This window comes from Stylophora pistillata, chromosome 1 (assembly GCF_964205215.1).
Source record: "Stylophora pistillata chromosome 1, jaStyPist1.2, whole genome shotgun sequence".
Taxonomy (NCBI): domain Eukaryota; kingdom Metazoa; phylum Cnidaria; class Anthozoa; order Scleractinia; family Pocilloporidae; genus Stylophora; species Stylophora pistillata.
In genome coordinates, this window is record NC_142519.1 from 22,830,649 (window position 1) to 22,852,182 (window position 21,534).

At 38.2% G+C, this 21,534-nt stretch overlaps 2 protein-coding genes across 3 annotated transcripts; one reads left to right on the top strand and one right to left on the bottom strand.

Moving 5' to 3' along the window:
- Positions 1-222: 222 nt before the first annotated feature.
- LOC148741720 (uncharacterized) lies at positions 223-6,306 on the bottom strand. Of its 2 annotated transcripts, none has more exons than XM_088745013.1 (3): positions 6,098-6,306; positions 1,822-2,008; positions 223-423 (listed from the first exon to the last, which is right to left on the bottom strand). In XM_088745013.1, exons 1-3 carry the CDS (start codon positions 6,206-6,208, stop codon positions 278-280), a joined length of 444 nt encoding a protein of 147 aa, XP_088601139.1. In that variant the 5' UTR covers positions 6,209-6,306; the 3' UTR covers positions 223-277. The 2 variants fall into 2 exon arrangements, with proteins under 2 accessions (XP_088601139.1, XP_088601146.1); XM_088745020.1 differs by lacking the exon at positions 223-423 and adding an exon at positions 430-1,145.
- An 8,515-nt stretch (positions 6,307-14,821) lies between these two features.
- LOC111326458 (uncharacterized) lies at positions 14,822-16,861 on the top strand. The gene is made up of 2 exons (XM_022930462.2): positions 14,822-15,364; positions 16,156-16,861. The coding sequence occupies exons 1-2, from the start codon at positions 14,918-14,920 to the stop codon at positions 16,252-16,254; spliced, it is 546 nt and encodes a 181-aa protein (XP_022786197.1). The 5' UTR covers positions 14,822-14,917; the 3' UTR covers positions 16,255-16,861.
- Positions 16,862-21,534: the final 4,673 nt, after the last annotated feature.

Sequence of the window (21,534 nt, forward strand, 5' to 3'; positions counted from 1 at the left end):
ATATCGCAGGTGAAAAGGAAACAAAGGAAATTGAAGCCAGAAGAAATTAACAGAGAAATTTAGCATCCTCTCAGCTGTTAGGATTTACAGGTAACGGCAGATATATATTTTAAATTAAATTAGGACATGTACTGCAAAACAGAAATTAATGAAGACTACGTGTGATCATTTCCTTCGGGTAAAGGCGCGCCTCTCTATTAGTCCTGCAATTGGATTCATGTGTTGGCATAACGAAAATAGTTTTATTTCAACGATGAATTTTACATCTCACAGTTATTTAACAACGATATTCAGATATTTCTTCAAAGGAGCATTTTTCGTAGCAGCACTCCTCCACACCATTTTGCATTGACCTCTTCCTCGACTTGGGATCAGATGGTGACTTGAGAAAACTTCTGGCTTTTTCAAATGACATGGTTAGTCCTAAACATCGACAAAAATAATGTCTTTTCAAAAGCAACTAAATTTAGTGCGAAATAGGCTGCTGTTTTATTACTGTTGAAACCTCCTAGATTAAACTTTGTTATGTTCGAAATGGAAAAGCAGGATCGGGCAATCAGTTTTGACATTTTGCTATTACTCTTTTACAAATCTGGACGGGGGAGGGGAGGGGGGTTTGGGCAAGGGAGATGGGTACTGCAAGAGTAAAATGTCTTGATCCCGGCTAGAGCTCGTACACCGACCTTTAAATCCGGAATCAAGCTGGCCAAAAATTATACTACCCGAGTCTTTCAGAAAAGAAGGAGGAAAACTGAAATTACTGCTACTCATAAAACCTGTAAAGGTGATGTGATTAAATGGCTTATTGTCCTCATCTGTTTTCGCAAGTTCTAAGAGAATTTGTGAACAAAATCAATCACTGAGTCACAAAGTTAAGAATTACAGAGAATCCGGAAAGATTTCGGCAGAGCCCCATACTTTATTATGCATACATCATGTCCTGAATAAAGAAAACAATCGCGAAAAGAATAGACTGACCTTAGGACAACGGCTTTGTTTGAGAATAGTATGGGGTAGTTCTAATACGGAAATCTTTCCTAGAATCCCTGAGACTTTGCCCATCAGGTGTTCGTATTTGGCTTCTAATTTGTTCGTGTTTTGCTTTTCAAATTACTCCCTTTCTTGGTGGAGATCCTGACGTCGTTCTAGATGAGATAAGTCCATTACCATAATAGACCCTTAGATAAACGACCCCATAAACTTTACAGCATTAACAATTATCGTTTTTGAAATGAGAGTTTTAAGATCCCGAGCGCTATCCCGGCGGACGATCTCGGACTCGATCCTGGAAATGATGCCGGGACGATTCCGAGGCATGATCCCGATAGGGTCCCGCGGATGATCTCCGACCCGATCTCGGAAATGATACCAACGCGATCCCCGGTTGAACTAAGCACATTTTATCGGCCGATGATCCGTCTTTGATAAGTTTAGAATTTATATTCACTTTCTCCATCCTCGACCATCCACGTTCTTTCTTTGCTTATTTTCAACATTTTGATATTTTCGATCATTCCGTGTAAATGATAGCCCATTTCCGAATTAGCTTTAGCATTTTTTTCAAAGCGAGTCCTGGTGCTCATCCTTTCATTTCGACAGTACACTTTCGTTCAAATGCAAATTAAATTCATTTTCACGAGAATGGTTTGAAAAAAGGTTCTAAAACAGAGGCCAAGGATAATTCGGAAATGGCCTATTTATGGGTCTCTCTAGGTTGACATATTTTTTTGTGCGGCTCGTTGACATATTTTTATAATTCCCCTCATCACAGGTAAGATTCAAATTATCAAGAATGCAACTCTGAAGCTCTATATTTCTTACCTGCCATCCGCTTGCCTTTTCTGCAGCGACCCCCACAACAACTCTCCCAAGCTGATTTAAAATCGTCGCCACAAAAAGCATAAACTGGACCCGCCTTATTCGTCTCACCCGCCATACAACACCAGTAGCAAGTCATCAGAGAAAAAGAAACCAAAAGGCATGCTGGGACTGTTGGTAAGTGCAGCATCTGTAAAACCAACGTGCTTTGATATGTGAATTAAATTCATGAATGTTCTGCATTTAAAAACCGAGTCAGACATTTATCGTAATATCTTCAGCAGTTGCATCATTAAAACGCTTTGTAGTCCGTAGACATTTTGAAAAAAAAAGCTTTAAATTACCTAGAATTGTGGTGCTGATTACGGCTTTCATACAAGCCCCACTCAAAAGGAAATAGCAGAACTACAGCACCACAAAGTCCTTCACACCCAGTATTCACTCCCATGACAGGACGGAAAACGCGTGCACTGTAAGTACCTCCCGTTTTCACACAAAGCCTTTATAGAAAACTTTTCTAAGGCTTTGTACAGGACAACTGGAGGTACTTACAGTGCACGCGTTTTCCGTCCTGTCAGGCCGTGTAATGCAAGAATTCAGATTCCAAAAATATGGAAATACAGCTTTCCTATGCCGGTATACACGCTTGATTTTTGCCCATTGAGATTTTAATTTAAATTGCGAGTTGTAGAAGGAATTTGATTTATTTCACAAAAATTAAAGCTGATAAATGCTGAGATGTTTTGGAAAAAGAAGGAAAATTTAACATATCAACTGGCGGCATTGTTGTCATCGTTCATGTTCGTTCATGTTTGAAGGAATGTCTTGATATTCTCCTTCACAGAGACGGAGGTAAGGAGCAATAATTATAACATAACCACAGTAAAGCGCGCGCTCTGATTGGTCAATTTAGCGTTCCCCCATTTGCCCATGGGTGTACGCTGCTAACGTGAGCAAATGCAAAGACTATTTTTCCGCGTGCATCCATAACTCAATAGTGTACGCTGTGGTGTTTACCATTTGTTAATGAGAGAAAATTGCAAATTTGTTTTCATATCATAAGTTTTGAGAATTATAAACGTCTTAGAATGACGTTTACATGCCAATTAAAATTTCAAGTAACTTCCTTCATATGATGCAGGAGATATATTAGATACACTTCATATATTTCATTGTATCTAACTTCCTTCAGTTGATGATTTGGAAGTCAGTTAGCAGTTAGGTGCATCCCAATGCCAGTGCCATTGCTTTAGCAAATTCAGCCACTACTCTTTAGAAAATGACGACGTTTGCATTGAAAAGGGGGATATCGTCGCGCTTTTGATTTCAAAGAATACATAATCACCTATCGAAAAGTCGTCAGCATTAAAAAAAGCAGATCATAACAGGAGACACATGCGCATGTCTATACTTCAACAAACACAAATCACTGAAATAAAGGAAAAAAAATTAAATTCTCCTCAGTCTTAAATCTTGGACACATTTTGTTGCATTAGGGACAAAAACATCCAATTATGACCTCAAATCTCAAAAAAAGAAAATTTCGGTACTCCCATTTCCTGCTTTAAATGTCGGTCGCTTTCAACCTTAACGGGGAGGGGAAAAATGCACGGAAAGCAAAATTCTCCAGATTATACGTGATCCTGGATGTATTATTTATCTAGTCCTCCAATGAAGAACAAATAATGTTTTTTTTTTTGCTTGAAAATCCCCTTTAAGGAAAAGAGTCTCCCCTCCCACGAAAAAACAATTTCCTTGGGCTAGAATTACTTTAAAAGATTATTTTGAAGACAAAAGGAACTAGCATGGTTCAGAAAATAATAAACACCGACTACGAGGAACATGCCGCCAGAGAAACACCGGTAGCTCCAATTCTTCACAATGTACGCACAAGTACGCTCCGTGACACTGCCATCTTTACTGGTACAAAGAGCAGTTATCATCAGCATTGACAAAATAACTTAACTGTGGAGACCAGGCCATTGTGAGTTACTGACAAAATAACTTAACTGTGGAGACAAGGCCATTGTGAGTTACTGACAAAATAACTTAACTGTGGAGACAAGACAATTCACGCCAGACCAAAGGCTGAAGCTACGTCCATTTTCCGATCATAAGCTTTCGGAAAGCAATCACCAATATATTGTCCCGTTCAGAATTCATTAGCTAACATTCATGCAAAATCAATTACCTAGAAATTCTATTAAGCTTTAAGATTACAAGCGACTCCCATGAACATAAAAGAAGGAAATCCATTTCATTGTTTTTAATGCATTCTTCTCAAAATATATTCGGAAAATACTGACGCATATCGAAGGGAAACCATACTTTTTTACTTGGGTACTAAATTCACAAAAGAATTCAGTTAACGCGACTGAAAAACTTCCATGATTTTGCACATACCAGATGATATTCAAATCACTCACACAAAGACTGCTTGAAAGTGATATGGTAAACCCCAATGAATATATCACACCTTTGAATCTTCTAGATTGTAATTTTGAGAATTAAGAAGAATGCTAATATACTGGCATCTTTATGTCCTTTTTTCTTTTTTTTTTTTGCTAAAAACTTGCCTCGACGTAATGTAATCCTCTTAAATTGTTGTCTTAAACTGAATATGAAATAAATTACGTTTTCCTTAAAATACATATAATGCATTTCAGGTAAATTAAACACCTTGAAGCTTTAAGAAGATTAAATCAAAATTTTTTCACCGAAAATCATTAAAAAGAAATTTTGAATAAAATCTCCCGTACCCTTGGGAATTGCTTGTCAAATTAAAAGAAACTAATGCTCATATATAGTTTCGAAAGAAACTGTTTGGGGCTGCGTCGGTGGGAGTAACGAAATAATTTGGATATATCAACAAAGTTGAAATGGTAAATTGGCCACCGTAATGATTACAAAAGCTGACGTTTCGAGCGTTAGCCCTTCGTCGGAGCGAAGGGCTAACGCTCGAAACGAAGGGCTAACGCTCGAAACGTCAGCTTTCGTAATCATTACGGTGGCCAATTTACCATTTCAACTTTGTTGATATATCCAAATAATGCTCATATAATCTCAAATAAAAAGCTCGTTTAGTTGTAGCTTGCGATTAAAAATACACAAAAATATAAAAATAGATTTATGGTTAAAATCTTGATTTTAACGTTCAAATTCTACTTCGCATATTACATTGCGCACGCTCTCCAATTATTTGGTAAAATTCCTATAACGAACTTTGCATCCCGAAAAAAAAACAAAAAACACAAAAAAAACAAAAAACAAAAACAAAAAACAAAAGAAAAACAAAAGAACCTTTTTAATGACCGATGTCTTTAAACACAAACACCTTCATAAAATGATATTGGGACCTCAGTGTAAAACAGTGCTATAAATTGCCGTATTTTTGGACCGGAGGGATCATTAACCGAGGATAATAACGAATACACTAACCTCAACTGGTTGTACCTTACAAATTATTGTCTCAAACTGAAATTCCAAACAATGTTTAGACCAGGACTCTATATATGACACTAGATACTCTTCAAGTGACAATATATACTGCGTTTATAATAGTCAGCAAAAGTAAACAACTACACGCGATCGTGACACCACTCCAGCAACAATGTAGAATTGATTTTTTTTTCACATTGAATTTGCGGTCAGTGAGGTCAGCTTTGCATGGGCCATTCCGAGAAAATTTAGCCGGCTTAATTAGAAGTAAAATGAGAAACAAAAACGTGGTTGAAAAAAATCTTAGTTTCAAACGTTCATGGAGGAAGAAGGGAAAACTAGTACATGATTGACTTTGATCGCCTAATCAGAAATAGAATTAGAGATTATTTTTGCATAAAATCACTAAATCATGGCTTACCCGCAGCTGTCAATAGGTGGTTTGCAATCAATCTCTAGAGACGCAGGTAACAATGGTGAAAGGAACAAATGCTGGTGGACGAACAAACGGAGCTAATGATATATCTATTGTTTACGTCCACCAACATGGGGGCAATGACATAACGTGTAAACCACCTATAGCAGAACAGAGGCTCAGTCACAGAAGTGCAAACAAAAATATATTGTTATTGACATCAAGAGATGGGTTCATCCTCTGTGTAAAAACCTGACGAGGTTTTCTTTGTTTCATGAGGTATTGTTTTGCTGTACGCTATTGTTTATAATGTTTTGTTGTCTTTGTTTTACGTCACTCGTGAGCTTCACAGGTTTTTACAACAAGGATGAGCCAGGAGATGAGTCGCCTTCGGTATGAAGTAACATCTCTGTGTCAGTCCCTTACCTGCACCGAGGCTTTTAGCTGAGAACCGATGGTGAGAGCTTCACAGGTTTTTACACCGAGGAGGAGCCTGGAGATGACTCGCCTTCGGCTTTTAGCACTGATAAACACCATTCACGTTCAGTTTAACCTTTTTGACTACTCTGAGTTTTGAACGTTTCTTTGAAATGTTTCTTTTAAATGGCAGTAATTAAGACTACGTGACTATCAAAAGAAAAACTTTAGTAGATAGACAATTTTACGACTATTGCGAAAACTACAAACAGTGGAGGTGAAAGCTTCCGTTGGATTACTTTAGTAGACAAAAGAACTGAATTGGCGATGACAAAGAGATGGAAATCGATTGACATGGCAAAACAAACAATTCTTTTATGAAGCCCTATTAAAATTTTGGTTTGAGATGGAGACGATGCTTATCAAAGAACTGAGAGTTATTATATGAAGCAAAAAGAATGTAAACACCGTTTACGTTTCTAAGGCAACAGAACACCTGCAACATGATCAAGGTTCGCTACCGCAAACAATCCAAAAGTACCTGCCAAGAAATATTCCAAAATTTTCATGGATCAGTGTAAAGATGCACAATTAATGTAAAAAAAGAAAAAAAAATTAATAAAACGCGGATGACTTCGCAAATTCTGTAAGTAATTTTTCATTCTCTGAGTTAGAAAGTTGGATTAGACCTCTTGACGAGCTGCGCTGGTTTCAACACGGGTTGATTAAAAAATGCTGCGCAATGCTGAGGGACACCACACTGGCCAAACAGGGTAATGACCACACCTTCTGAAAGTTGTTGATGAAACACAGACCAATCACCTAACAAATACCAACTGTCTTGAAGTTAAGGTCTGTAGAAGTTCTACCTCATTGAAAGTTCGCAACTATCTCTCCCCTATTACGACGAGTTCGCCATATCAAATACATAACAAGTTCGCCCCACTTAATTTGGAGGTTCTTTTTCTAACTCTAATAAGTAAAGAAAAAGAGGAATCTTACTGTCGTTGTCCAGCGCGCACCCTTCTTATGTATGTAATCTTATCTGAGAACCGATGGTGAGTGCGCTGTCTAATCGAGCGGACACGCTTTGACAAACCGAGGATGAATTAAGCAAATACTTAAATACATGTGGATGTTAGCTAGTCACATTTTCAACAAAGAAAGAGCGAAAAGAAGAAAACACAATAATGATATCAAATGGAAAATTTGATGTTTTCATTCCGTTGCATTCATGCAAACCTGGGATTTAAATGTCAATTCCCTTTTCAATTCGCAATACACCTCTTTGAGATTAAGTCCTGGGGCATCAACTGCTATATACAGAATGTATACGGAAGTTTTTGTATGTTAACGCTCCTTTCTATTCCTCAGTGAAGAGTAAGTTTGGTTTGTATGTGATACAGTTACAATCTTACAGGCTTTTCACAAACAGCCATTGGGTCATCGCATTTTGACCCAAAAAGGTAAAGATTCCTAGAACAGAGTCTTTTAAAATTACAACAAAGGCAACGAAGGCTGAAAAAGCCAGAGTTACTGCTTTTCTCGATCAAGAGAACCCTAGTGACCACAAAAAATACGTTTTTAATACACAAAACTTATTTTATCCTAATAACCAGATTGTGTAGGGCCAAACGGGTTGACTTTTCGCCGAAGTAGATCGATAATTTAAATTCGCCATTGTTACGGTTACTATTGTTGAATAAATCGGAAGTTGAACAAAGAGAATTGTCGCTGAATGCCTGTAAAATAGGCAAGATACTTACCTTTACCTGGAAACAAAAAGAAGATCCCGGGAGGAAAAAAACTTCAGGCTTAGCTTGGATTAAAGGGGTTCTTAAATACCAAAAAAGGTGATAATATTGCGATTAAAACCTGACGTCCAGAACAGGTGCATTTACTATAACTGTTTTCAGTTCGCGTGTTTATCACACAGGCTTGGATTAAGAAGATTGATGGAATATTGAGAAAGTTAATAGCAGCTTCACAAATGATGAAGCTGCCAGAACTGTCTTGTCGATAAAACGTTAAGAAAACAACAAAATTGACAAGACGTCTTTTCGGTTTACTTTGATCCAAGCGGGAAAAGCGCCAGTTGAGCGAGAGTGGCAAGGAGCCATGGGGCGAAATGGCAGAAAGGTAAAAGCTTAATGCATTTGCTTCCTTTTGCCCCATACCTTAGCGTGTCTCTCGCTCTGGTCACGCTTGTGTGTTGTAAACAGAACACGGAAAAGCTGGACTGCTAAGCACATTAGCAATATGTGAAAATCAGCTGTAAATAGTTAGTTTGCTAGATTTTAAATTTGATGTTACTGCCAAGCAAGTTTGAGACGATTAACAGGACGATGAAGTTAAAAAAATTGAACAAGGAGACCTAAAATCCAGTAGTGCTATGCTTCATGCACGAAAGAGAACATCGACTAATCTAGTGAGCCGCGGAATATCTGTCTTATCTCAGGATTGTAGTTTGCCTAGTTGAAATACCGAGTAGTGGGTGCCCTTAGTTTTTCCAGCGTGATCAATGGCTTTTTAAATTCTTAGTATCAAGAGTTGTCGTAAATTTCTCGAATGTTAAGTTTTTAAGTAAAAATGTAAAAAACGAAATTAGTGTTTTTCTCTATTCTTGTCACCTGCGTGTGCTTTTAAACCATGAATAGAGTGTACACGGGGCGGCGAAAAAGTATAGGCCATCGATTGAAAGGCAGTAAAATCGCGTGACTCTATATTTGGAAAAATAAAACTGAGTAGTGGGGGCGGACAAGCCCATTACCCCGTATTGCCACCGGCTTCTATTAACAGCTTTTGACGCTGTTTGCATCCCACAATATTAACAGCTTTCAAGTGGGAGGTAACAATAGCTTAAGTGACTTTTACATCGCTTGTGAGACTGTCACTTCTGAAAGACCGTGGCTGTTAAAAGTTAGTGATTGTAGACCTGCGATTTGCAAGCAATTAACACGTAATTAGTTGTAGGTGAGGTGACAATGAGGTTAGATGATTGGTCAGTGGAATCAATCGTGTGAATTAGTAACTATCAGAGGTTATGACAATGTCACTAATCAGACGCGAGTAGAGGCAGTCGTAAGAAAGTGTTCGAGATTTCAGTTCAAACGCTGGGATGAATAAAGGGGGTAAGTTTCTAAAGAAACTGCGGTGCTGCGTCGGTGGGGGCAACAAGGTAATTTTGGTTTTATCAACTCAGTTGATAATGTAAATTGTCCACCGTAAAGAGTTGAAAAGCTGAAGATTCGAGCGTTAGCCCTTCGTCAGAGCGAATTATTGGATGGAGATCCGCAGGGCTCCTGCAAAACAGACGCTAGAACACAAGGACTTCTCCATGAGCGCGCGTTGGATATGAGATGATAGATAGCCAACGAGGCGCGTAGCGCCGAGTTGGCTATAATCATCTCATATCCAACAAGCGCGAGTGGAATAATAGTTTTATTAAAAACGCCCCCAAGAAATTATTATTTTGTAAGAGGAAACCGGAATTTTTAGCTCCCTTTTGATTTTAAGCTGACGCGTACGCTTACCATATTTGTAGATTATGGTATATTGGCTCATATACCATAATGGCTAAGCCAATAAAAAGTCTTGAATTGCATTATCCAATGATCCAGTTTTTAATAAAGTAATATAGTTTATATCTGACCACTTGCAGCTCAGAGGCTGAATTACGGGTGCAGTGTAAGGTTGAGAACGGACGTCAGCATATAAGGCGCCTCTGGCAGCCGCTTCAGTCTATCGATCTCACCTTCCCACCCATCCCACCCCAGGGGAGGACATCCATCACACAGAAATCTCGTGTGTGGGAAATTAACGTCTCCTACCCCAACCCTGTAGGAGACGGGACCTCCATTTATTCGTCGCTATCCGAGAAGACTAGAATATCTAACCATTTCTTGATGTTATAGAAAGATAGCAAATTCTTCTCAATTATTTTAAGACCTTGAGTGTTGGTCCGGCCGGGGCTCGAACCCTTGACCTCCCGCACAACAGTCCAGCGCTCTATCCATTGAGCTAACTGGGAGGCGATCAAGATTGTAGGGACAAATTATTCATTGGCCAATCCTGGTTGAGAAAGCATTCAAAAGAGTGACCATAACAGAAACGTTTCTGAAAATCAGTATCAACCACGTCAAGCTTTTAAAGAGGGTAGTCGCGCTTACTGATACTATGTTTATGACTAGCTGTTGTTTTGTTGCGAAAACTTGGAAAAGAAGACTATGAAAGGCATCATCGCTTGGAAATAAAACCCAAGAACTCAAAAAATATCAAACTGACAATGGAATGCTAAAAGCGCGTTGTTGAAACTGGTCTACAGTACATAAAAGACACTTTGAAATTGTTGTGCAGCCGATACAAACCGAATCCAAATATTTATTTTTTTTTACGTGCACCCTGAACATGACATTGCAGGTTTATGAACAAGACTGACTGAACGGATACAGGCAAGACATGTGATAAATGGTAATCAAAGTTCTGATTCCCCGTCTTCCTTAGCATTTTAATGCCATTGCATGAATCCGTGCGACTTACATAAACCGAGTACAACTCACGCTCTTATTGGTTAAAATGTATTATTCATTGCAGTTACGGTTACACAGTTATACTTACACCAAAACGGTCTTGTCTGTCTCCAGCAGGTGTAGCAAACATGCAGATAACGATATAGGCATGAAGTTTTATAACTATGATAGTATAAGCGGCAGACCTCATTTGAATGACAAGCATTTAGCATTACCCATAACTCATTACGTCTAGATAACCTATCTAAGAAACCAAACTTAAGGATAAATTCATCCAGGTCGTTCGAGTTCATTTGGCCTGGTTTCTATAAAATCGTCCCGATCGCTTGACCTATTTTGGGCGATCGTGATGACAGAAAATACAGTCTACTGCACCAGAGGAACTATAAAAAAATGACAGGATTTCTACTAAAACTAAAGGAAGCAAAGGAGGACGATGTCACCTCAAGCCTCGTTTACTTAACAAAGACAAAAATCCAAGGGGGCCATGGCAAAAATAGATGATGATGGCCCTCAAACGGCTCCAGTACCGCTGAAATGAATGATTTGATCGGCTTCTGGTCAAGTCAGTCTTTTCTTTAAAACTCTTACCCTGACCACAAAAATTAATTCTACATCGTTAAGCATCAAGCTGTTAAGTAAGCATCGCGACCAGGAGTGTTAAATCTGTAGTTTAGGTTAGGATACGAACCTACTGAATCCACGATATTGCCAATGTAACACAATTGCGGGTTCAAAAAAAAATATATATCTATCCTAAAATAAAGATTAATAACAGCTCACCATGGCTTCCTTGAGATAGACCTAAGCCTGGAGATACACACAGCATATTAAAAACAAAGGTGGAAAGTTTTTTGGGAGACTACACGACAAACTAAAGAGAGAGAAAATCTAGGGTCGAAAATTTCTTTAGAGAGCTGTTTTGTTCCAAAAATTATCTACATTGAAAAGATTTTATCTTTTCCGTACTTCACGGCGTGATGGGCTTTAAAATCACTTCGGTAGGAAAGGATTATTACTAAACGGTAGACAACATATCAGTCATTAGAGTGAATACGTCAGTGTTTTCACTAAGAAAAAAAAAAGAAAAAGTTACATGTAAAGGGTGAGAAATGGACGTAGATCGTAGCAGTTACACCGAAACGGTCTTGTCTGTCTCCAGCAGGTGTAGCAAACATGCAGATAACGATATAGGCTGCCGAGCCTAATGAAGGACTTTCCGATAGACTCTATGCAACTATATTACTAGACGCATACCTACAATACTTGTCATCGACTTGTCCTGCAAATTCGAATTCAGTTTAAACAACCGCTGCGGAAAACTGCGGGCTCGGCTGAGGTAGACATTAAGTTTCTATAGGTAAGACATGCCAAAATGATTTGATTTGCCAAAATCCCCTAACTTTTTAATTTTACGGCAGGTTGGTAATGAAGAGATGTTAGCCTTCGATCTAGCATTACTGGAACTGATGACAAGTTAGGTAAGCAGGTGGCAAAAAGGCGAAGAATAACACTTGATCCGCGTTTAACTATTATCGGGTTGAATATTTGATGTAAATTAATTGTAAAAAAGATGCTGTGCCCTTCCCAAAATTTCAAAGACTAAAAGGCAGCAAACACGCAAACCACTCAAATGGAGGAATCATTTCAAGAAGCAAAGACTGGAGACTGGAACTAGCAGACAACTTAATTCGGAAGCTAACAAGTTTGCTATCTGCACCTAACATTAATTTGCTTTTGCTGCTTATTGTCAACTGAGTTTGAACTAGTAATAAAAAAAAAGTGTTTTAATACATACTCTACGCTTTTGTGACAAACTGGACATGTCAAAAGAACACGAGTGTATGACATGATAAGCATAAAAGACTAATAAGCATAATTCCAACAGCATCTCTACGTAGAAAAGCGATTAAAAGAAGAGAAATATAAAACAGCGCAGTAAAAGGCTGCCAAAGAAACAGTTAATGCGTGGGCGAAAAGGAAAACAGCGCAAACAAAGCGCTGCGAGTCATTTTCATCAATTACCTTATCCATTTGGTTAACAAGTTGACAATCGTTAGTAGTCATAGAAATGTGTTATTTTTTATTTTGTCGTGACTAACTATTGCCGTAGCTGATAAAGTAAAACAAAGTAAAGAACCCTTTACACATCATAAAAGTTAACAAAAACAAAGACAGTTAACGACACACTTTAAACAGCAGGTAAATTATGTCAACTACTGATGCACAGCATCGGAAAATTTTCAGAATAGATTGCGCTCTCACCAAAAAAAGAAAAACCTCTCTTTGGGGAAGTTAACAAGCTGACTGGTCATAATGATCAGTTAGAGTAGAGGAACTTGTTCGAAGGCTGGTCGATGAATTAACACACTGCCCCTTGGCGACAACAAAATTATTCATTTAAACACAATCAATGGACAGACAGGTTCCTATACCTAATGAATGTGACTTAAGGCTTCGTATTATTCAAAAAGCCGTAGCAATGTTCTGTTAACTCAAGGAAAGCACAACTATGGAATATTATCTTGCCTACGTCTTAAATCAAAACAAGTAGAGAAGCTTTTTATTATTCGCCCAATTATCTTAATGATAGTATCTTGAGAGGCTTTTCAGGAAAAGCGTCCGAGAGATCCTGAAAATGTTCTTTCGGATAACTATGACACGTCCTTAACATAACACGTCAAATGAGCTTGCAAAGGAAGTCTCTAAAGATCCGCTTTGTAGCGCAGACCGAAACACTCAATATATAAGAAGAGACGTTAGAATAAAACTCATAGATAGACACCTGAAAGGTCATTTCCAAAGCGGTATGCAATATTGGGTCGTGAATCATGCGCCAAGCATCCCTATCATGTGATATACCTATTATTGCTGCGCTTGTCAAGCAATTTCAGCTCTCAACATTTAACGTTTGAGCTCGACGCAATGTCACGTGGTTACTGTGTTACCTGAGACTCGAAGAATAAGTCCTAGGCGGAGTTTTTCTATTTGGCTTTAGACACGAAACAGGAAGAAAACCCAAACATTCACTTGTCTAGCTGAGAGCAAAACAGGCGCGAAACAAAACCGATAATTAATCGGTCTATTGATAACTAAGCATGGCGAATTTCCCCATTATTCTTCATAAAGACTGCAGATTGTTTTGTTTTTTCAGCTCGATGAATGGCCATTGTCAAAAACAGGACTGCCAACAAAAAGAGAAGAAAACGTAGTTTCAGACTGCCCGTTAACATTCACCCACAATGAGATTTCCACAATTTTCCGTGTCACTCATAGCTTCATTTTTAATAAATTATCAGTGTAGCAGGATGAAGCGGACCTTTTTTTACCAAAACTCGACTAGAATCGTTGCTTAGTATGACAGGTGCAAATTATCCTCGCAAAGAGCATGCGCATTACAGCCTCTGGCCCCATAACACAGTCAGTATGAATTATTGGGGGCACGTGTCTCCCCTTCTAAGGTGGCAGATGGCGCCAACAATTAAAAAACTCATACAGAGCGAAATTGATCTCGCAACTAGGGTCTGTAAATGAAAACTTCTCACCAATGAATGTTTTGCTTCACTTGTTAATAAATCCTTCAGGAGCAAACCATAATAGAAATCGCAAGAAAGAATGAAAATGAAAATCGAAAACTCCAGGATGAAATTCAGGACGAAAATGAGGAATATTAGAGGCACATCAATGTAAAATAGCCTTTGGTGACTATAATTTACATGACGCGCCGACCAATTTTCACATCATGTTCTACGAAAACGTTTTTGTTATTTTCTTTGGGTATAAGCAATTTGTGTTTGTCCTGTCATATCTTTGTCGTTCATAAAAAGCATTAATTAATAACGAACATAATAGAAGATCCATTATCAGAGAAAATTACGGCTTGGCGAAATTGATTATAGGAGAATATAGGTCATCTCCAAATGTCGGCAGTATTTCGCCGGGGTGTTAAAACAAGGTGGCAATACGACACAAGTAAATTGTAACCACGGTCGGTAATAGAGGAAATGACATTCAGTACTACATGCGTTTAAGATAACAACGTAATCGGTCTTTGCGCGCGGAAACCATTCGAGTGCCATTCATGCGCTGTCATTGGTCATTATCTTGCGGGACCAGCCAATAGAGTTGAATTATTCTGTTTGACATGGCGCGTGTCAGAACTCTTGACTGAATTAGCACAACAAACATACGGCGCGAGCCTGGCACAGGGTCAGAGTGTAGCCGAGTATAAATTGAAGTGCGCCCGGCGCTAGCTCGATTCAAACATTGCATTGTATTGGGCGAGACTCCGGCGTAAACAATGTCTGTGAAGGATATGCCAAAAAGTTCAGCTTTTACAATCCCAACGACGACTATTTGCTATCCCCATCAAAGGACCGAGGAAGGAGGCTCGGATGTTTTGAGGCCCCCAGCTAAAATATCGCTGTTATCACCTGTATTAGGCCAAACCCGTCGACGAAGGGCAGCTACTAGCGCTAAGCAAAAAGAACCGGCCGTGGTAGCACGAAGGAACGCAAGGGAACGAAAGCGTGTTAAATTGGTCAACGACGGCTTCATGCGACTACGAAAACACGTACCTACGGACCCTAAAAACAAGAAATTGTCTAAAGTTAAAACGCTGCGTAGCGCAATCGACTACATACGGCACCTGCAACACGTTCTGGCGATGGCCAATAAACATCAAATGGAAGCTGAACATGAAGCAGCTGGTTCACAAACCCAGAGTTGGATAACCGCGTCTGACTTTGTAAGTACTACAATCGCTGTATCACAGGCCAGTCAGTGATCAACTGTACGTACGTGCGCCGCTTCACCACCGTTCGCGCCGATACGCGCTTCTTCCTTCGTTTCCCAAACAGCACCGATGACGGTCGTTTGTAAAATCGATACTACGAGTATTTTAGCGCATGTTTGAGGTTTATGGCCTTCTTTTGAGGAGAAAATTTACCTCTGCGGTACCGTATGTATCGTCCGTAGCTGATAAAGTGTTTGTTAAGTTGGGCCGTCGTCAGGCGCAGTTCAATTCGACATCGTTAAAATAATTTGGCTTCGCACAGAATCACCTAGCACTTGTTTCCGCTTCAGTTGAATTTAAAAATGTTATTTTGAAACACTTTTGTCTCATAATTCTTCCTGACAGTTTCAATAATTCTGCGTATTCCTCATAATTTTTTACGAATTTTTAGAAGGTGCACAATGTGTTTAGCATTATAAACGTTTTCTTTCATTGACAAGCTAGCGACATCTTTGGTCAGGAAGTTCAGTAAGGGATAACTTTCCGCCTTGAAACAGATGGGTATATTATCATTACAACATTGCTCGGTGTATTTTCTTTTCTTTACCTATAAGTAAAGTAACAGCCAGTTTCAGAACACATTTAAGATCGAGTTTACGAGGATGTATTTTTCCAGGGTAACGCCCTTGCAGTATGCGATATTTACTTCACGAAAGCGAGCACCTTGAATCATTTAAACCGGGATCGAATTGAATAATTTTTGTACTACCTCTAACTTCGTCTTATTTTCCTTTGTGCGTTAGAAAACTGAAGAGGAGTACAAAACCGAATTTGGCAAGACGGTTTTTGCCTGTGGTCAGCCAAGAGTGCGGCAGTCATCCACTGTTCCCACATCATTCTGACGGAGAAGCGCTCAAACTATGAAGGAAATTTTTGCGACGAAAGACGCTTCACTAGTTAGGATAAACAACTTACTGAATGTACCACAAGCTATTGGGAACAAGTGAGATAAAGCCAGATTGCACGAAAACAAAGACTGGGAAAAGATATTTACTTCTATCGCATCAAGAAAAAATCATATTTTCAGCGCGGATTTGTGAAACAACCGCGGAAGAGAGATTTGGTTGCTCGATAAACAGAACATAAAGCCCAAAAATGGCCGAGAACAAATTGCAAAATACAATTATTTATACGCGGCCTTCGAGCGAAATTTAACATCAACCGTCGAGATAAGCTGTCAAATACTCTCCGCTTATCTTGCTTTTTTTGTTGGATCGCCGAATAAATTATTTCCTTTTGAAAAGACATTGAATTTTGTAGAAAAAAAGAGAGTCATATATATATATGTAAAATAAATCAAATTGATCGTATTCTCTTATATTCTGCTTGTAAATTATTTTTCTTTTCAGAAAAATTCTCTTTCGACGAGAAAAGAAGAGTCTGTCACAAATTGAAAAATCGATGATGGATAAGAAAATACATGAATAAAATTATCTATTAAAATAAGAACAGCATGCTTGTATCAGAAATTTTTGCTTTAGTATTCTTTCTAAAGAAAATACTAGTTCAAAGAATATTCTTCGCGGGCCGAAGAAACTTACGCCATGAAGAATTAATTATTTATTGAAAGTGACTGGGTCGCCCAAAAGGAAACCATTCATTTACATTTTCAAGCTGTACTCGTTCTATAGAACAAAAAATTAAGCATTCATGAAATTGGAAATTCATCAAAAGAGAGTTCTGAATACTTCACTTAAATGTCGGAAGCAAGAGAGAAGCCTTTTATCATGATTGCACGTTACCGCTAGATCTTACAATAGCACTAAAGGAAAAAAAAATTTTTTTGGCAATTTGATTCTTTGTTGTCCTTCTCATTGTCGACGAAGTAAACTTTTTGGCTGTTGCGCGCAGCAAGTAGTTTTCACATAATTTCCCGCAGTTCTTTCAATTCACTTTTTACGCATAGAATTTGTTTTGGTCTCGTGGGTTGTCAATTTCCGAGGCTTCCGATCGAATAAGACACGTGCCACACACAAAACCACTGTCATAATTATCACTGGCTCTAATTACGCCTCGGCAAACAATACCATTGGCTCGCTAATACAATTTCATTGTGTACACGCTTGTATGTTCTGTAGCACTCATGCAAATAATCCGTTTCACCATCGCCGCAAGTTTCAATATCGAAGCGGATATGCGTCCGCACACTATTTAGACAAGCATTATAAAGTATGAGATCGTATCGTATTCTCACTCCGAGCTTTATGTTTTGGACCTGTTAGTCGAGCCAGTCACGCATGCGCCGCAAATTCGCGAAACGCCACTCAGCGTGTTAGTTTGTCGTTGAAAGTGCGTTTCTCTTTTTTAACGTTTGTGGTCTGAATGCTTTCTATCTGATGCTTCACAGAGTATGGGTGCGAATTATTTTTCAGATTTAGGAAGTACCAAGGAAAAGTTTCAAGCATTGGTTCAGGAAAATTAATTGTTTCGGAAAGGTTCCTTCATGCTAATGAGGTAGCAGGTGTTTTTATCATTTTCGTGAAAGAAGAGAATCTCACAGGTATTATCCAAGAGTTTAGGGAATTCCTCCCTTCCAATTTATTTAAACTGATTCTACTGCGTTGCCGATTGAAAAAGTTTGGTCATAATCGAAAAGATAACGATGTGCAGTCTTCTAAAACTGAAAAAGTAACTTGAAAATTGTAAAAAAGTAGGTTTTCTGGCACGATATTTGAAGCGGGTTATCAGCATGACACAATTTAGCCAACGAAGACAAGAAAACTTAATTAGGCGCGTCTGCGAGAAAACAAAATCAATAACAATCGTTTTCGAGTTTGAAAATAGAGCGCTTTGAAATTTTCCACCAGATAAATAAGACTGTGTTCAAAAAAAAAAAAAAAACCACTATTTTGCTACATCTTTCCAATGCCAGATTGAAGATCTTATTGTTAAGAGTTTCAAGCGGCGACACACCCAATCAAGCGATGAAATTTCAAAAGAACGCTTCTGAAATTTCATACTCGAGTGATCAAAAAATCAAGTGTGAAAAATTTAATGGCGTGGCGAGGAAGGCAGAAAAGAGAGGTTCTTTGAGAAACAAGGCACCAGAATAGCTAAATCAATTAATTGCAGGCAACCACAGTGAATATCGAAGCAAGTTCAAAACTTCTTTTACAATGTGCCTTCGAAATACGAAGACGGAAACATGACTGATAATGAAATATAAATAAATAAATTTTAAAATCAAAATACAAGAAGTTCATTTTGAAATGGTTTAAAATGTCACTCCTCGCTTTCAAAGAAATAAGTAATTACCTAGTCTCGCAAACGAACTCTTCACAGGAAACCGGCGACTTGAGATAAGGACATGCTTTTTGTTTGCGAACTAATGGGTGAAACGCTAAAGACACTTCCAAAGTGTGTCCTGTTCAATATCTCGGAGAGATCTAGCGATTAAATGCTGCTTGCGGTTTGATCATTAAGAAATGAAAAGAAAAGATTTCACTCCCAGAAAATACAATTTCCATGTTGGTTTTTCGCACTATATAATTAATTTTCGTACAATGTGGACACAATTTTCAAAAGGAGGAACCTTGAACAACTTTAATGCAACAACTTGAAATACACGCCAAGATTAAAAGCACATATCGCAACTAATAAAAAAAACAAGATTTAATGATTTTGTGTAGTTCGAGTTTGGTAACGAACTAAAGTGTCCGGTCGCAATGAAACAAAAGATCAAAGCGAATTTCACAGAATTACTTTAAAACTGGAGCATAGGATTTGACATTGTCTCGTCGAGTCTCAGTTCAAGGTTATTATTTTTTTTAGTCAAAACTGGTTTTATTTCCTAAGGCGGGAACTTTGGCATGCGTGATATCGCACGTCCTGCCGGGAAATAAGGATAATATCGCCCAGCGAGTTGAAACATTCTGCTTAGCTATGGCGCAATAAGGTAATGCAATTTTGTGCTGTCAGACAGAAGAAATAAAAGAGCGTATGATCGTTGCGTTGCAAAATCAATTAATGCGCAGTGCTGGGCGTGATTACTTCCCACAGAACTACCTCTAAACACAATCGCTTACCTCGCGACAGCACAAAATCACAATTATCGCAGTAAATAATTTGGCGTTTTGCGGCTTTTTTATTTGCAAAAACATGATATTGGGATTATCGTAGAAACGTAAAAATTCTAAATTATAACAATGGCAATTCTGGAAATTAAGGAAAACGAAGCTTCGAAGAAAAACATTTCAAGTTTATTGATCTTCACATGTTAATTGTAATAGGTTTGTTTGAATTATGAATGCGAATGGTCGCTCGAAGAAGTTGATTACTTATGAAATCTTGATATAAGTGAAGAATGTGCTTTGCAAGCGGACTTTTTTATTCTAAATTAATGACTTAGAAGGCCGCTTTAGGATCTCTTTTTAAAAAGATGAGCACAAAACACGAACATCTCTTTTTCTTAAAAAGAAAACATACCGAAACTCACAAAATTCATACTCTTGGGAAGAACATAATCTCGTCGATTCGGCCAAAGAATCACCACTAGCGGTTTCTTGCTTCCAAACTGAACATCTCGTTCAGAATTAGTTACGAGTTTTTCGTTATCTTTTTTTGCAAAGCATCTTCTACTTAGGTATTAACTATTGGCTCTAATTTTAACGCTTAAGAATAATTCATCTATCAAGTCAAAGTAGGTATTTCCAATTGTTTGTTCCTGTGGCATTGCACGTGCGAGCGAGTTGGGCCCTGAGTAATTTAGTGCTAGGAGTTTAAAATACCAACAAAGCCAGCTTTTATTCGCGCAAGATCTCAGTTCCTTCTTTGCCTTTGTTCAATTTCATGTGACGAACAATGAAAAAGTTTATACAAATCCACACTCTTTGGAGTATGTATTATTCATACTTCCGAAAAAATTGAACCGACCCAGAATAGGCAAAAGAACACTTTGTTATATTTTCCAACACTTTTGTCTTATTATTACTTAATTTTCACAAATGGAAACTTAAACATAAACGTTTTATTACAAAATATAGCCATATGTCGTTTTGTTTGTTTTGGGAAATGTACTATCGAACATATTTCATTTTGTTCGGAAATCAATAATGTAAACTTGGCCACGAAAAGAATTTGGGGCGTTTCCCATTGTACCCGTTTGCACGTGTCATCATCACATGACACAATAACGCACTTAAGGTGAATAATTCACTTTGTACTGGTGCAAAACTAACTATTTTACTGTATTGACGTTTGGAAGCGCTTAGAGGTGCTTTACCGACAATTCTTCGCGTGGGGCTTACAAATCGCGAAACAGGAGGTTTGTGGAATTGACAAATCTGATCTTTGAGGAAGCAGCTTGTTTATGGTATCATTGATTAAGGCGAACCAAAGCAGGGTTAAACAACAAAGAGCAGCAAAGATGAATACAAAAATATGTGATCAATGATGAGATTAAAGAAACAAGAGAGTGCACGGGAAACATAAGATCGTCCACAAAAGGATTTAACAGACATGGCACCAGTGACGAAAAGATTACTAAAAATAAGGATTACAACATAAAGGGCAGGGTCTCAAGATGAAAGGAATGGAAAGAAAGAAACGTAAAAAGAGACTGTTCCACATCCTCACCTTTGAATAAAAAGGCTAAACTTAGAATCAAACCATTGTTCGCTAGCTAAACGTTTGGGTGACAACGTATCCTTTTCTTTTACGAACCAAAACAATATTTAGAAAACCTGCTAAGCTAAGGAGAACTATTTGCAAAATTAGCCTCTCCTGAATTAAAGGATTTCATTCTTTTACCATCACTAATGCGTTGTGTCAGGCTCTTCAAAACCATGCTACCCATCAAGAAGGACAATTTACATCAATAGTCATTTAACCACCAAAAACTTTGAGCGTTCATTCAAAGACTATATTCTTTCCACTGATCGATCTTGAGCCTTCACAATTTTGACAAATGTCTTTCAATCGAAAAAAACAATTTAACATGTTACACACAAAATGAGTTAAACGTGTGTCTTAAAGATCATTGTTTTAAGTATTCTCGGCTAATTAACGGCCAAGATCTACGTTAAAAAAAAACATATTTTCTTTACGTAGCCAAGGGATTCAACAGAATAGTCCGCGCTTCTATTTCCTTTTTTCCATTCGTGGGGATTTATCAATTTAAACCC

Coding starts and splice junctions, on each gene's coding strand:
- LOC148741720 (XM_088745013.1), bottom strand. CDS start 6,208: ATGGTGTTTATCAGTGCTAAAAGCCGAAGGCGAGTCATCTCCAGGCTC. Junction 2,009..6,097: donor AGCTAAAAGCCTCGGTGCAG/GTAAGGGACTGA, acceptor TTGGTTTTACAG/ATGCTGCACTTACCAACAGT. Junction 424..1,821: donor AAAAGGCAAGCGGATGGCAG/GTAAGAAATATA, acceptor GTCGATGTTTAG/GACTAACCATGTCATTTGAA.
- LOC111326458 (XM_022930462.2), top strand. CDS start 14,918: ATGTCTGTGAAGGATATGCCAAAAAGTTCAGCTTTTACAATCCCAACG. Junction 15,365..16,155: donor GGATAACCGCGTCTGACTTT/GTAAGTACTACA, acceptor TTTGTGCGTTAG/AAAACTGAAGAGGAGTACAA.